The sequence below is a fragment of the Callithrix jacchus genome, chromosome 10, assembly GCF_049354715.1.
Source record: "Callithrix jacchus isolate 240 chromosome 10, calJac240_pri, whole genome shotgun sequence".
Classification (NCBI taxonomy): domain Eukaryota; kingdom Metazoa; phylum Chordata; class Mammalia; order Primates; family Cebidae; genus Callithrix; species Callithrix jacchus.
In genome coordinates this window covers 66,649,805-66,664,085 of record NC_133511.1, presented here as the reverse complement: position 1 = coordinate 66,664,085, position 14,281 = coordinate 66,649,805, and the positions used below count along the sequence as shown (strand labels likewise).

Below are 14,281 nucleotides of genomic sequence, written 5' to 3'. Positions count from 1 at the left end.
CAGAGAAAAGAGTGTGCAGCTAGAGCATCAGTGCCAGGGGAGATGAGGTGGAAGGGGTTGACAGTGGCCAGGCCACAGAGCCTTGTAAGCAATTGAGGGCAAAAGTGACCCATTAAAGAGTTTCACCAAGGGCTTGAGTGGTCACACCTGACCTTTTAAAGATAACTCTGGCAGCAATGGGCAGAACATTGGGCAAGGCATTTGCAGAAGGATGATGGCTGCTAGTTTACAGTCTGACTGGGGAGACAGGATGATGACCCATGAAACTGTCAGTGATATCAGACAACACATAAACGATAGAATACATTTAAAAGTTAAGTACCAACCAGTGAGAAAAAGCTTAGAGTTCAGAGGAGGAATAAGTAATTGTACATGGCTTCAAAAAGTGCTCTGAAAAATAACAACAGGAGGCCAGAGTAGTCAGGGCTTGTGGGCCCAATGAAGGTACAGGGCTTCAACTGAGTCTTCAAAGATGGGCAGGATGTGGCAAGAAAGAGAGAGAGGTGATGAGTGAGTGTGCTTTGGGAAAGGGACAGTGACTAGGAAGCAGAGATATTCAACACAAGCCACTGAGGCATCTGTCTTCAGTTCCCATGGAAGAATCACTACCAAGTAAGCCCAGAGCTTATCCCTGGGAGACCCACAGACCAGACAGGCAGCAGCAGCCCCAGAAAGATGCTTGTAGGGGAAGGAAGTGTGGCAAGGTCTGTGCATGCCAAATGGACAATGCGGTCATGAACATTTAAATCAACGTCTCTGGGTGGGTCACTTCTCCCATTACTATGGCAACAGGACTGTCCTAAGGAAAAAGCAGCTGCTGGCCAAATGCTGCTACTACTGGCTCACTGCAAAGCTGAACCTGTTTGCTCCAATTCACCAATGAGGTTTAATCAACTCAAAAGACTTCTGTGCAAAGATTCTAGACTTTCCTGGAGGGACTTTTAGATGAAATGATGATTGCTTCTCTTCTCCCTCCAATCCATATCTGCTGTCGCAGTCTTCCTTAAAAATCAGACGTGATCATGCAACTCTTTCATTAAAACTGTCCAACAGCTCTCTTGCTGCCTACAAGATAAAATCCAAACTCCCCAGCATGGCATTTATAGAATCTGCTAATGGTGTCTCACATCTAGCCTCATCTCCTATCACCTCTTGCCCCCATCCCTTCTTGTACACTTCAGCCACCAAGCATCTGCCCAGTCTCTGAACATACCACATATCAGGCCCTTGCACATACTGTTTTGTCTTTCTGGAATACCCTTTGCCACCTTCTTTCTCTGATAGATGTCACCTCCACAGTGAAGCCTTCCCTGATTCTTCCTCTGTTCCCCATCTGTTCTTTACCCAATTGCCTTTTCTTCAGAGGAAGCCTCGATTTTTTATTTGCATAGCACAACTCTCTGTACACACCTTTATGACAGCATATATCCCAGGTAGTGTAAATTTATGTTTTTCCCCATTATGTACTAAGTTCCCAAGAGGAAAGAACCAATACTGCATCTCACTGTAAAAGCCCAGCACCAGGCCAGTGTCTAGCACACAGTGGGCTCTATTCTATTGATGAATGACTAATAACATGTGCCTGGATGAACTGTACATGTTAAGGTAACAATGTCTGGCTTGACAGAAATAATTCTGAGGCAATATTAATGTGCCATCTTTAAAAAGACAACATGCTTATAGAGGTGCATTTCATTTAAAAATATATATTTAGCACACTTCCTAGGGGGAGGATGACATGTCCTCTTCCCATTGACATCCAGCTTGGCTTGGTAACTTGCAGTGCTTTCTCTGTGGAAGAATTAGAACCTTCCTGTTGACTGGATGGCCACATGCTTTGCTCTAACCAATGACACATGGATGGAAGTAACATCTGGCACTTCCGTGCAGAAGCTTTATGAGCCCAGCTCATGTTTGCCATTTGTCTTTTTCCTCTTCCATGAGACTGGCAATGTCCTATACAGAGGCTGCTCTGTCAGGCTGGGTCTCAGAGTGAAGAGAGTGTGGGGTGGCTTCAATAAAAATTTAATTTAATCATGATTGTAATTTAATTTTAATAATAATTACATTATAACTGAATTATAACTAAATTTTTCCTTAGAACAGCCCTGTTGTCATGGTAACAGGAGAACTGACCCACCCAGAGATGTCAATTTAAATGTTCATGGCCATGTCATCCATTTGGCATGCAGAGATCTTGCCACACTTCCTTCTCCTAGAAGCGTCTCTCTGGGGCTACTGTTGCCTGTCTGGTCTGTGGTAGACTCAGCCCTGAGCTCACATGATAGTGACTCCCCCCTGGGAACTGAAGACAGATGCCTCAGTGGCTTGTGTTGAATATCCCTGCTTCCTAGTCACTGCCCCTTTCCCAAAGCACGCTCACTCATCACCTCTCACTCACCACATCCTGCCTGTCCTTCAAGACTCAGCTGAAGCCCTATACCCCCATTGGGCCACTAGCCCTGACCACTCTGGCCTCCTTTGGTTCTTTTTATAGCTAAATTATCATCATATTATAATTAAATTACAAAGTTTAATTTATAATTATGTTATAATTTATAAATCCATAAATGAGACACAGAAAGAGATTAACAATAATAAAATAGAATCAATATATACTGTAATAAAAGTTACATGAATGTGATCCCTCTCTCTCAAAATATCTTATTGTACTACACTGAGTGTAACTGAATCCACAGAAAGTAAAATTGCAAATAAGGGGGAACTACTGTACCTCTAAGTTCTAGCTGTGGCTCTAGTTACATGAGTGACTTTAACAAGTCCCTTCTCCTTTCTGGGCCTCAATTTCCTTTTTAACAAAATAATGAAGTTGACCTTTAACTCTGTAAATATGTGCTAGGATTTTACTCATTGCCCCTGTCATTTCACCCATTTTTCCCCTTCTACCAATTATATGAAATGGTTAACGTGTTGGAAGTGTTCTTTTTTATTTGTCTTTTTTTAGGTTAAGTTTACACACAATGATATGCACAGGTCTCAAGTGGACCATTTGGTGAGTTTTGACAAATGCATACAGCCACAGGTATCACCATGTCCCTAACAAGATATTGACAGCACATTTTCAATACCCCAGAGAATCCTCTTGCACCTCATCCAGTTAATCCTTTCCCTCCAGAGGCAATCACTGTTGTGATTTTTTTCCACCATGGATTAGATTAGTTTTATGGAATGGTTAGGCATTCTGAACTCCTTGGTTCTTTGAGGTGTCTTAGTTCTTCAGGTTGCCTATTCTCACACTCCTGAACTCTAGGCATGTAAAGACACAAAGAGAAATTATTGGCAGGTTCTCAGGACACTCACCCATGGTTCTGCAAATTCTCTAATTTTCTGAGCCTCTGAGTCACTGACAAAGTCATGGTAGAGAGCAATGTAAGGCTCCAGGTGGAGGATCTCCTTCTGGATGGGCTGGAGCACCAGGTAGGGGTTGGAATTGGTCTCATAGGAACAGTAGAGGCTAGGGATCTGGTAGAGAGTGGGCTAGAAAGAAAGAATAGGATCAGCATAAGAGAAGAAGAGTCTAAGAGCAAAACTCAACTTAGGGGAACGATGGCTTAAAAAAATTGGAATGTGCCTGTAATCCCAGCATTTTGGGAGGCTGAGGCAGGTGGATCACATGAGATCAGTAGTTTGAGACCAGCCTGACAAACATGGTGAAACCCCATCTCTACTAAAAATACAAAAATTAGCTGGGCATGGTGGCATACGCCTGTAGTCCCAGCTACTTGGGCAGCTGAGACAGGAGAATCGCTTGAACCTGGGAGGCAGAGGTTGCAGTGACCGGAGATGGCGCCATTGCACTCCAGTCTGGGCTATGGAGTGAAACTCCGTCTTAAAAAAAAAAAAAATTGGAAGGCAAGAGATAGAGAATGTGGTCACTCTGATGCTGCCTAAGCGAGCTTTATTGTTTTCAATAACACATCAGCTCTTTCCCCTCACATTGTCCCAATTCTAGCTTCTCACTCTCTAGCCAGGTCTCTCCCCCTTTCTGTTTCCCTGAGGAATCCTACCTGGGAACCCAGTGTCTGACATAGCCCCTCATAGGTGTCTCTGGTCTGCAGGTGGGGTATATTGGGCCTCTGGATGACAGCCTCAGCTACCACCTGGTTGGGGCTCTCTGCCAAGAGCCTTTCATATTTCAAGACATTCCTGGCCATCCTCTTATTATCTGGGCCTGGAAGAAATCAGAGAAGGGAATAAAAAATAGGAATTAATAAATACTGGCCTCAAGGAGTGCCACCAAGGTTTCCTCCAGCTTCACTGCTACACGGGATGGGCAAATGGATCTCCTGAGTAACTACTCATGTCAACACACAGGAAGACGCAAGGCCCTCACTCCCAGGAGGGTACCTGGTATTTTTAAAAAGACTGACTTGGTCCTGATAGATCTGAAGGTGCAAAGGGCTTTGGGAAGCAGAGTGGAACTTAAAATTCTTAAGCCAAGGGATCAGGAGGATGGCTGCTCTGGGATAGGGCTCCACCTGGATGACCTCCCTATGGGGAAGATGAAGCTTCATTCACTCATTCGTTCATTCACCAACCCATCAGTAAATCTTCAGTGAACATCTACTATGTACCAGGTACTGTGTTACAGGCTGACCTCCCAGAGTTTAGAGTCTAATGGAGAAAAGGGACATTAAATTATCACTTACAATAAAACATGATAAGTAAGTGCAATGAGAGAAGTCCAGAAAGCCAAAGCCTATTGCAAAAGGACCCAATCTATTCTCGCTTAGAAAATTGGAAGCCAATTCATTCTTGGCTCCACTAGAGCTTTCAAATCTTCTAACCGGCCTAGACCCAGAGCAAAGAAGTGTGGGGCAATGGGACTCTAGACTTTGGCTCTAGGCTGGATTCCCATAGAGCCCTTGGAAAACCCAATAAATATTGTGTCTTGTTTGTGCCTACTTTGACTGCAAGATGCCCCATGGCTTGGCAGAGCTACCTGTGGCCTTGCTGGGCTCTTTGCATGACTCTTAATGCATCTCAGAAGGAGGTGCTGAATTGTTCTAATGCTCCCAAAGCATCTTTCTCTGAGGAGCCCAGTGTGCTTCTAACCACAACCATCACCCTGGCAAAGGAGGAAAGGAAGAGGCAGAAATTACCATTCTGTTTTAACAAGAGGAGAAATGAAGTTTTGGAGAATGGATATTACAAGCCCAAACCCCAGTGAAAATATTGCAAAGCCAGAAATGAAACTGGGAATCTCAACTTGCCATGTTCTATTAGCCACCTATAAAAGCACACAATTTGGGTGGATAGCAAAGATTTTAATAGATCAAGCACAAAGAAATAAAGGAAGGTTGTGTTATAATTTTGTTTGCATCACTAATTACTCATGTGTTTGCAGATATACAGCTACTTCCTTATTCTACTGTTTGCTAAATTATCAGAAGAAAATAATATTACTAAATGGATTCATTAAAAAGTTATGAATACATGCAATTGTAAAGTCCTACATGAAATACTTTATAAGTATTAAAACAAAATAGGGATTTTGTATCTGATTTTAGGATCTAAATACTAAATACTCATGCCTGTAATCCCAGCACTTTGGGACGCAAAGGCAGGTGGATCACTTGAGGCCAGGAGTTTGAGACCAGTCTGGCCAACATGGCAGAAACCCATCTCTACTAAAAATGCAAAAATTAGCTGGGCATGGTGGCATATGCCTGTAATCCCAGCTTCTTGGGAGGCTGAGGCACAACAATCACTTGAACCTGGGAGGTGGAGGCTGTATGAGCCAAGATCACACAACTGCACTCAGCCTAGGCAATAGAATGAGACTCTCAAAAAACAAAACAAAACAAAAACCACACCCCAAAACCAAAAGCAAAACAAAACAAATATTATATTAAAGAAAAACCCAGGAAGCCATCTACCACTAAAATATTAAGCAAATACATACATGTAACTTTGAAGCAAACATTTCCAAGCAGATAGCTGAGTTAGAAAGCATCTCCCTCCTGTTCAACTCATTTTGTTGTCAGCAAGGCACTCCCTGAAGGGGGTTGATGCTGAATTCTGTGACCTACTGCCTGGGTGGGATACTTGCATTGCAGAGTGAGATCTGGTTTAAAGGGAAAAACTGATATCTGTGAGCAGCTGAAGTGAATAATCCTGCTGAGTCACTCTCCTTGCATACACAGGGCACACTCATTTCATTCATTTTTGGGTCTGCTTCCAAAACCTGGGTCTTTAAAGTGTTTCTGAAGAAACTGGCTCCCACTCCTGGACTTGTTCCCACTGAAGCAACACTAATATATCATTGATGGGTGGAGGAGGGAAGGGACAGGTTGATATCTTCTCAGCATTTTCCAACTAACTTCAAAATTTTCCCCTGATGCATTGAACAGTATATAAGATTTCACCAAAATTTGAAATGTGACTTGGATTACGAAATTAAAATAATAAAGATAGGGCTGGACACAGTGGCTCATGCCTGTAATTCTAGCACTTTGAGAGGCCAAGGCAGGGGAATCACTTGAGGTCAGGAGTTCAAGATCAGCCTGGGCAACATGATGAAACCCTGTTTTACTAAAAATACAAAAATTAGGCAGGCGTTGTGGTGGGTGCCTGTAATCCCGCTACTCGGAAGCTGAGGCAGGACAACTGCTTGAAGCCAGGAAGCAGAGGTTGAAGTGAGCCAAGATCACACCACTGCACTCTAGCCTGGGTGACAGAGTGAGGTGAGATGCCATCTCAAAAAAATAAAAAAAAGGTAATAAAGATAGATAGCTATATTTCTCTTGCAGGAATTAAAGGCCAGGAGCAGAAGGGAGTTTCCCATAAGTCAGACCTGTGGCTGGCTTATCTTTTATTCATTACGTACTGTAGAGAAGAAACTCCCGGGAAAGGCTGAGGGCACATGAAACATTTCCTGCCTGTTAAAAAAAGAAAGAAAGAAAGAAAGAAAAGGAAAAGAAAGCATTAACTTCACTGAGGATATCTCCTCTGAACAAACCATTAAATGGATTTTTTAAAAACCTAAATATTCTTACCTTAAGTAGATAACAAGACTCCTTGAAAGAAACAGCAGACCAGAAATGCAGAGGACCTGTGGCCTTGCTGCAGATCAGGTCTCACCAATCTCATTTAAAAATGACTTATGACCACCCTTACCAGGCAAGGTAGGAAAATAAATGAAAACAAACCTTCTTAAAAGTGCCCTCAAATCTTAAAGTGTGCAAAACCGCTTAATTGCAGGGTGTTGTTATTTGGTTATATTTAATAATATTACCAAAGTTAAATATATTTAATCTAATATGGAACTATAAAAACATTAGTAAAATTATAATTTGTTCTCCAGATTCAGTTCTTCCCAGAGTCTACAAAGTTAGTTGGGGGAGGCAAAGAAATAACTAAAATGGAAACATTGCCCAGTGCACAGGAATTAACTCTTCCTGCAGCCATTCAACCTTGGGCTCAACATAGTCAAAAGGAAACAGGGCTGTCCAGACAAATCTGGGGAACAGAATCCCAGATAGGTGTCCGGCAGTCCTCTTCTGGGTGGTGCCAAGTGATGATTAACTGATAGAAATGTATTTCATTCCGATCACTTTACTTTAGCATATTAACAATTCACTTTTAATGACAAAAGCAGTAATAAGCATATTATAAAACATATAAGAAATGTAAAAAATTACTATATCAAAATCCAGGCACTAAAGCACTTTGAATAATACATAGCTTTTACAAAGTTATAAGCATATTTTCATACTTTCACATCCTGATTATTTCACTCTACATTGTTATCAGGAGTATTTTTATATTATTACATAATCTTCACAGACAGCATTTTTAATGGCTGCATTTTATTCCATCCAGAAGATATACCACAGAGAACCTAACCATTCCACTATTGTTGGACAAATAGTTTCCAATTCTTTGATATCATGAATTACTCTGTTCTATATTCAACAAGGAATACTTGAGTAATCTATGAATATTTTGTAATGTCAGATATTAACTCAAGGTCATAGCTTTTTAAACTCTTCGTGAGATGAAAAGAACCAAAATACAATTTCACATATTTTTAAAACTTGGGAGTCTTGTAATGAAGTAAAATTATATTTTATGAAGAACAAAGAGTTAACTTTTGGTGTCTCTATTAAGGTTAGTTGGAAATAGGTACACTAAGTAACATTAAATGAAAAGAGAACATACACATGTAATGTATCATGTAGTAAGAGCTGCCATTTATCCAGTAAGTAGCATGTGCCATGCATGCATTCTGTTAAGGGCTTTGCCTGTATTAGCTCACTCAATCTGCACAGCAACCCGTCTGAGGTGAGCATCATTATTATTCCTCTTTTAGAGACAAGAAAACTGAGGTCCAGGGAAGGTAAATAAGTTGCCCATGTTTGCATAGCATTTGAACCCTGGTCTGTCTGATTCCAGAGCCACTGTACTCTACTATGTCTCATTATTAACAACTATTAAAATTTTTTAACTAAAATATATGATGAAATAATAAAATACTTTAAATTTTATATGATAATGAAAGGTCCATAGAGACATTTACCTCTAAGTTACTGGAGGGTGAGGGGGAACATAAATCATCTATAAGATAATGCCCTATGTGTTCTGTTACTGGGGAATAAAAACATGCCGTTAAGAGCACCAAGGAGGAAAGCCTGGGGAGTGAGGAGAACTCAGGAAGACTTCACAAAGTAGGTGACATTCGAGCTGCGCCTTGTAAAATAAATAGACAAAGCAGGATATGTTAAGTGAGTAGAAGAGAAATTCAAGCTATCAGAGTTAAACAAAACAAAATTAATCAATAATAGGGTACAGCATTTGAAACCCCATCTTTCAGGGTAAGCTGCTTTAGTTTGTCTTCTCTGAGTCTTTCCATGTTTATTCTCCATTTCCTTCCACTATTAAAATTCAGTAACTTCTCACCCTTTGTTACATCACAGTCAATTCTATTTTGGCTTTAATACACAGAAATTCAGCAGGAGAGTTAGGAAGAGCACATACACAATTTTACAACAAAGATCCATTCACCAGGAGCTTACATGAAATGAAGAGTGCTGCACTGAGAGGAAATCTGTTTGGGCAGCGACACATGGGTTTGGACCACCCACATCCTCCTCCCCTTTCTCAAGAAAAGAGGGAAAGAAAAAAAAATGTAGGGAGCAGAAATGGTTTACTAGTTTCAGAAACTCTAGGGAACTGGTTCCATGGAGATTTCTGCAGCCTACCCTTGAAGACTGTACAATTCGGGTAGGAAATGGGGTTACCCATACAAAAGCTATATCGTACCCAATTATTGGTTAGTTTTGTTTATTGGCTGCTGCTACATTTAGGGAAACGAACTTCTACATGAGTCATAACAGGGAGTAAGTAGATCAACAGTGCCAAGGAAAAATAACACCTGGAGGAGGCACTGTGGTTGGTATCACAAAACAGTATCTCCAGCTCTGTAACCAGACACAAGCCACATTACAGTTAGACTCAACTGCAGATGGGAAAAGCTAGTAATCAAACTTCTTTGTCCATGGCAATATCATGCGTAATATCTGTGAAGAATTATGAGTTGCCAAGAGCACAAAAGAGTGATTAACATTTGCTATGAACCCACTAACTATTTGTGAATAAAGCAGCTGCTGTGACAGGTGAGAGACTGCCTCCTACATGGGAAATAATGATTGTAAAATAGTCTAGTCAATGCATTGAAAAGAGCACTGGACTAAGAGTCTAGTCCTAGGTCTATGAGTTTTGTGACAAGAGTCTTTTGGAGACTCAGTTTACTCACATGTGATATATGAAAATGATAAAATAACTGCCCTGCTTGACTCACATTTAGTCCTATTGGGAAGATGAAACAGATGAAGACATGAAAATGCTTAGAAATTGTAAAGCAGCTATAAAGAATTACACTTACTTTAATAAAAGCAGTGAGCTTCACTTACTCCCTTACCTGGAAATAGGCAAAGGCCAAGTGATCCAAGGCATCTTCTAGACTTGCTTCATCCTCTGTCTTCCACTCTCCATAAGATCCTCGGAAGAGACTGACAGCCTCCTCCAGCCATGGAATGGCATGGTAATAATCCCCCATGTCATAGGCCACCTACATGGAACACAAGAACCATTGCCAAAGACTTATTCCACAGGTAGAAAAAGAAAAAGACAATTCAAAGAGTGAGAGGGCCTTTGGAACCCAAAAAGGCAGGTTTAATTTCAAATTAATTTTAATTAAATTTATTAAGCATCTACTATATACAATGCATTGTACTAGGTGGAAAGGACAGATAAGGGATCTTGCATTTAAGAAATTTATAATCTGAAGGAGGCGAGAGCATGACCTCAGGTAACTCTAATTTGGGGCAGAATGTCATGAGTGCACCAAGGAAAATGCATATTGTGCTGTGGTGGTACAGAGAAGGCAAGAGACTTGGGAATTTCAGAAAGCATCATGCAGGAGGTGGCATCTGAGATGGGCCTTCATTGAAGAAGGAAAAGGATTTCAGTGAGCAGAGATCAGAAAGAAAAGCATTTTAAGAAGAAGGAATGGCAAAAACAGAAATCTAAAGCAAGAATGTGTTCAAGTAGTCCATCGTGGCTGTAGCTAGGGTGAAGAGAAACAAAAAGTAAACTTGAAACAGCAGCATGGGCTAAGTAAATTACAATCTTGAATGTTATTATTTCTAGGAAGATATTGCTAGTAGCAATGTGATGAATGGATTACATTCATTCATTTGATATTTACTAAGTATTTATTATGTAAATGCTGGCCCTGTCCTTCAAGAGCATAAATCAAGAGGGGGCAAGTGAGTAAGCCAGTAATTGTAACACAATGCATTAGACACCATAATGAAGGTAGATATGGGAGTGCTATGGAAGCTCAATGGATCTGTTCTGTATTAAATTCTGGAATGCTGGCAACATGGGAACATTACCAGACATAGCTCCTGTCTCTTCATAGTTTATAGTTAATTATAATACCAGAGCTGCAAGTAGAATTTCCTGGAAGTCGATACTGGAGACCACATGGAACTGTAAAGTGGCAGACTAGGAAGAACTCTTAATGATCTAATTAGGGTATAACTTCCTGATAGGGAAAAATCCTAGAGATACTGCAATTCTGCAGACTAAATAATAAATCATGTTTCCTCCAGGTCTGCCATTAATCTGTTGCTTTATTTTTTCTGTACCTCAAGTCCTGTTTGTAAAAAGGTTAAGCTAAAAAATGCTAAAAATGACTGAACTTTTCCTGCCAAGTTAATTTGTTTAAAATTTCCATGAGTAACTTGAAGTCCCAGCAATACGGTAGACTGAAACAACTGGAATCCTTCCAAATACAAACACTCGGACATTTTGAATAAACTATAAAAAGCATTTTATTATATAGTTTCAAGGAAAAAACAGAGAGTATCAGGTACCAGAAACAAAAAGGGCTAAAAGCCCAAACCATAAACTTATGAGCAGATGCTGACGTTCCCTAGGATGGGTGCTGCGTGTTACTCATAGTAACCTTGGTGTTCAGTAACCTTGCATTATAATGCCCATTTGAAGATAGAAGATGAGCCATCCTTAGACTTGCCCCAAGCCCGGGAACTGAAACTAAGACAACTTCATGAAACTAGATTTTATAAAAAACCGAACCTTAAAATAAAAAGTAGACCAGAAAAAAAATTTGCCTGCTGGCTTAATGAGACAAGAAGATTTGTTTGTTTCTGCCTAGCTCTGTGTAAGAATATTCTCAATTTTGAGCCTCTACTTCATATGAGTATAGGGATTAAATCTGCAATATTCATATGGTCAAGGAACTCCTAGGTCAATAAATAAATATAAAAATATATCTAAGGCCAGTGATAGCACCAGAGTTTCAGGAAGAAGAAAACCCAAAAGTCTCTGGAGGGATATTCCTACAACTCTGGACACATTGATTCTCTTAGGGGGAAATGTCCTGCTGAAAATATGCTCCCAAACACGACAAATTATATTAGGAAATAATCTATCATGAGCAAGAATCAACAGACACAATAGTATGATGACAGAATTAGACAATTAAGAATTTCAGAAGATAGGCTAGGTGGAGTGGTTTATGCCTGTAATCTCAGTGCTTTGGGAGGCTAGGCAGGAGGATCGCTTGAGGCTAGGAGTTTGAGACCATCCTGGGCAACATAGTGAGACCCTTACTAAAAATTAGCTGGAGGCACATCTATAGTCCTAGCTACTCAGGAGGCTGAGGTGGGAGGATCACTTAAGACTTCCCAGGTGGAGGATCACTTTGATCAAGGCTGCAATGAGCCTTGATTGTGCCACTGCACTCCAGCTTGGATGGCAGAGCAAAACCCTAAAGAAAAAGAAAAAGAATTTCATAAACTAGAAAGGCTTTAAAATAATCTATAGAAGAAATAATTGGGGAAGTATAGATGAAACAAATTTGGCCATGTGTTGATAATTAGTGAAGCTTATTCTGTGACTTGGCAATACCACTCCCAGGTATTCATCTAAGAAAATAAGAATAAATGTCCATAAAAGGACATAAAAGGATGTTAATAGCAGTTTTATTCACAGTAGCCCAAACTAGAAGCAATCCAAGAATCTGTCAACAGAAAACTGGATCAGTAGTTTGTGACATATTCATAGAATGGAATACTACTCAGCAATAAAAGAAATGAACTACTAATAAATGACACAATATGGATGAATTCCATAGATGTAATGTGCTGAGTGAAAGAAGCTGGACTCAGAAGGGCACATACTATATGATTCAGGATTGTGGCTATCTGGGCAAGGATGCAGCAGAAGGATGATGGGGTGGTGAGTAGTGAGGAGGATGAGTGGGGTTTTAGCTGTATGAAACGTGTTGTTTTAAATATTAAAGAAAGAAAGCAAAATTTGAATATATATTCATTACAATAATAGATATAATTGCTTGTTATATTATTTTATGTTCGTTTCTTATATTTGAAAAGTTTTATGTCTCAAAATAAGTAAATAAATACAGAAAGAAAGATTGCCAGTAAGACTTTCAGGAAGTGACTTACTACATTTTCAACATACGGTTTTACTTTCAGAAAGGCCTCACTAATGAAGCATATGTTAGTACCATACAGCAAACTATATTACCTGGCTTAAATTTAAATCAGCCATGAACATGATAATTGAGCTCTGATTCCGCTCAAGATCCCAGAAAAGAGAAAATAGCATGTAGAGAGACTCAAGCAACCCACTCTGCCTTAATTTGGAAGACTGACTCCCAAAACCTGGAATCAGGACACATGAGACCCACTCCAAGATCTGGTGATGAATACTGTAGGAGTCAGGAAAAATACCCCTTACTGAAATAAACATTCAAAATTAAAAAGGATTTGCTCCGTTGCTTTTTAAGGCAAAGGCTGGCAAAGAGTATATTATAAAATGATCTCAAGTGTGATTACAACTTACAATCAAAGATCAGTTAAATAACTCAGATGGGGATGGGGGCATTTCCTGAAGTCTAATTACTCAAGTAATGTTAAAGTGAATGGCCTTAGATTTTGGACACAACTTTAATTTTGTATTTCTTAGGAAATGTTGTGTTGGATTCCAGAAAGTCTCAGGAGGCTGTTTCCATGATCCCACCTTTCTACCATCATCTCTTATCCTTTTCCCCAACCTTGCCCTCCCTTCCCCCTGCTTTCCCTTTCAACCATCTGTTCATGCACTGGCAGGGTGCAATAGTCAGGGTGACCAAAGGGCTGTTTTCCCCAGTTCATGTCTGTTGTCCTAGCATAATTAATAACACCCCTTTCAGTCTCAAGAGTGTCCTAAGTATATAATCACCTTAGTTACTACAGAGAGGGCCTGAGATTGGGAGTCAATAGACTGGGTTCAAGCTTTAGTTCTCCACTTAAAATTGTGTAATCTTAAGGCAAGTTATTTCCCCTCTCTGAATCTTGTTTTCTTTCTCTGAAAATGGAAATGATATCAAATTTCCAAGTTTAAGTATTAGAAAGAAGTAAAAGCAACCGGAACATAGTTATTTTATCCATAAGAAACTATAGCCAAGCAATTGGCCCTCTCTCTGAATATTATTACCTTGCCAACTTGGAAGCAATCATCCCCTGTGAGAGAGAAGAGCCGTTTGGGGCTGTACAGATCAGTGATGGCAGAGCCAGTGACTCTTTGAAAGACACCTCGGGCCAGGCCTTTCACATTGAGCATGTACACGTCCTGCAGCCGCATCAGGGCCCTTGCTGCTCCCTCAAGGTCCTCAAAGGCTGGAAGGTCTTGCTCCACCTTCTCATAGCCATCCTTCAGAGCTATA

General features: G+C 40.2%; 1 protein-coding gene across 1 annotated transcript in view; it reads right to left on the bottom strand.

The window, feature by feature from the left end:
- The window catches only part of P4HA3 (prolyl 4-hydroxylase subunit alpha 3), a 46,524-nt gene that overhangs the window by 14,730 nt on the left and 17,513 nt on the right, over window positions 1-14,281 (bottom strand). Inside the window, exons 3-7 of the mRNA XM_002754824.5 lie at window positions 14,053-14,276; window positions 9,944-10,093; window positions 6,851-6,902; window positions 4,029-4,192; window positions 3,322-3,498 (exon numbers count right to left, since the gene is read on the bottom strand). Coding sequence (XP_002754870.1) covers window positions 3,322-3,498; window positions 4,029-4,192; window positions 6,851-6,902; window positions 9,944-10,093; window positions 14,053-14,276 — 767 coding nt within the window. The remainder of the gene's footprint in view (window positions 1-3,321; window positions 3,499-4,028; window positions 4,193-6,850; window positions 6,903-9,943; window positions 10,094-14,052; window positions 14,277-14,281) is intronic.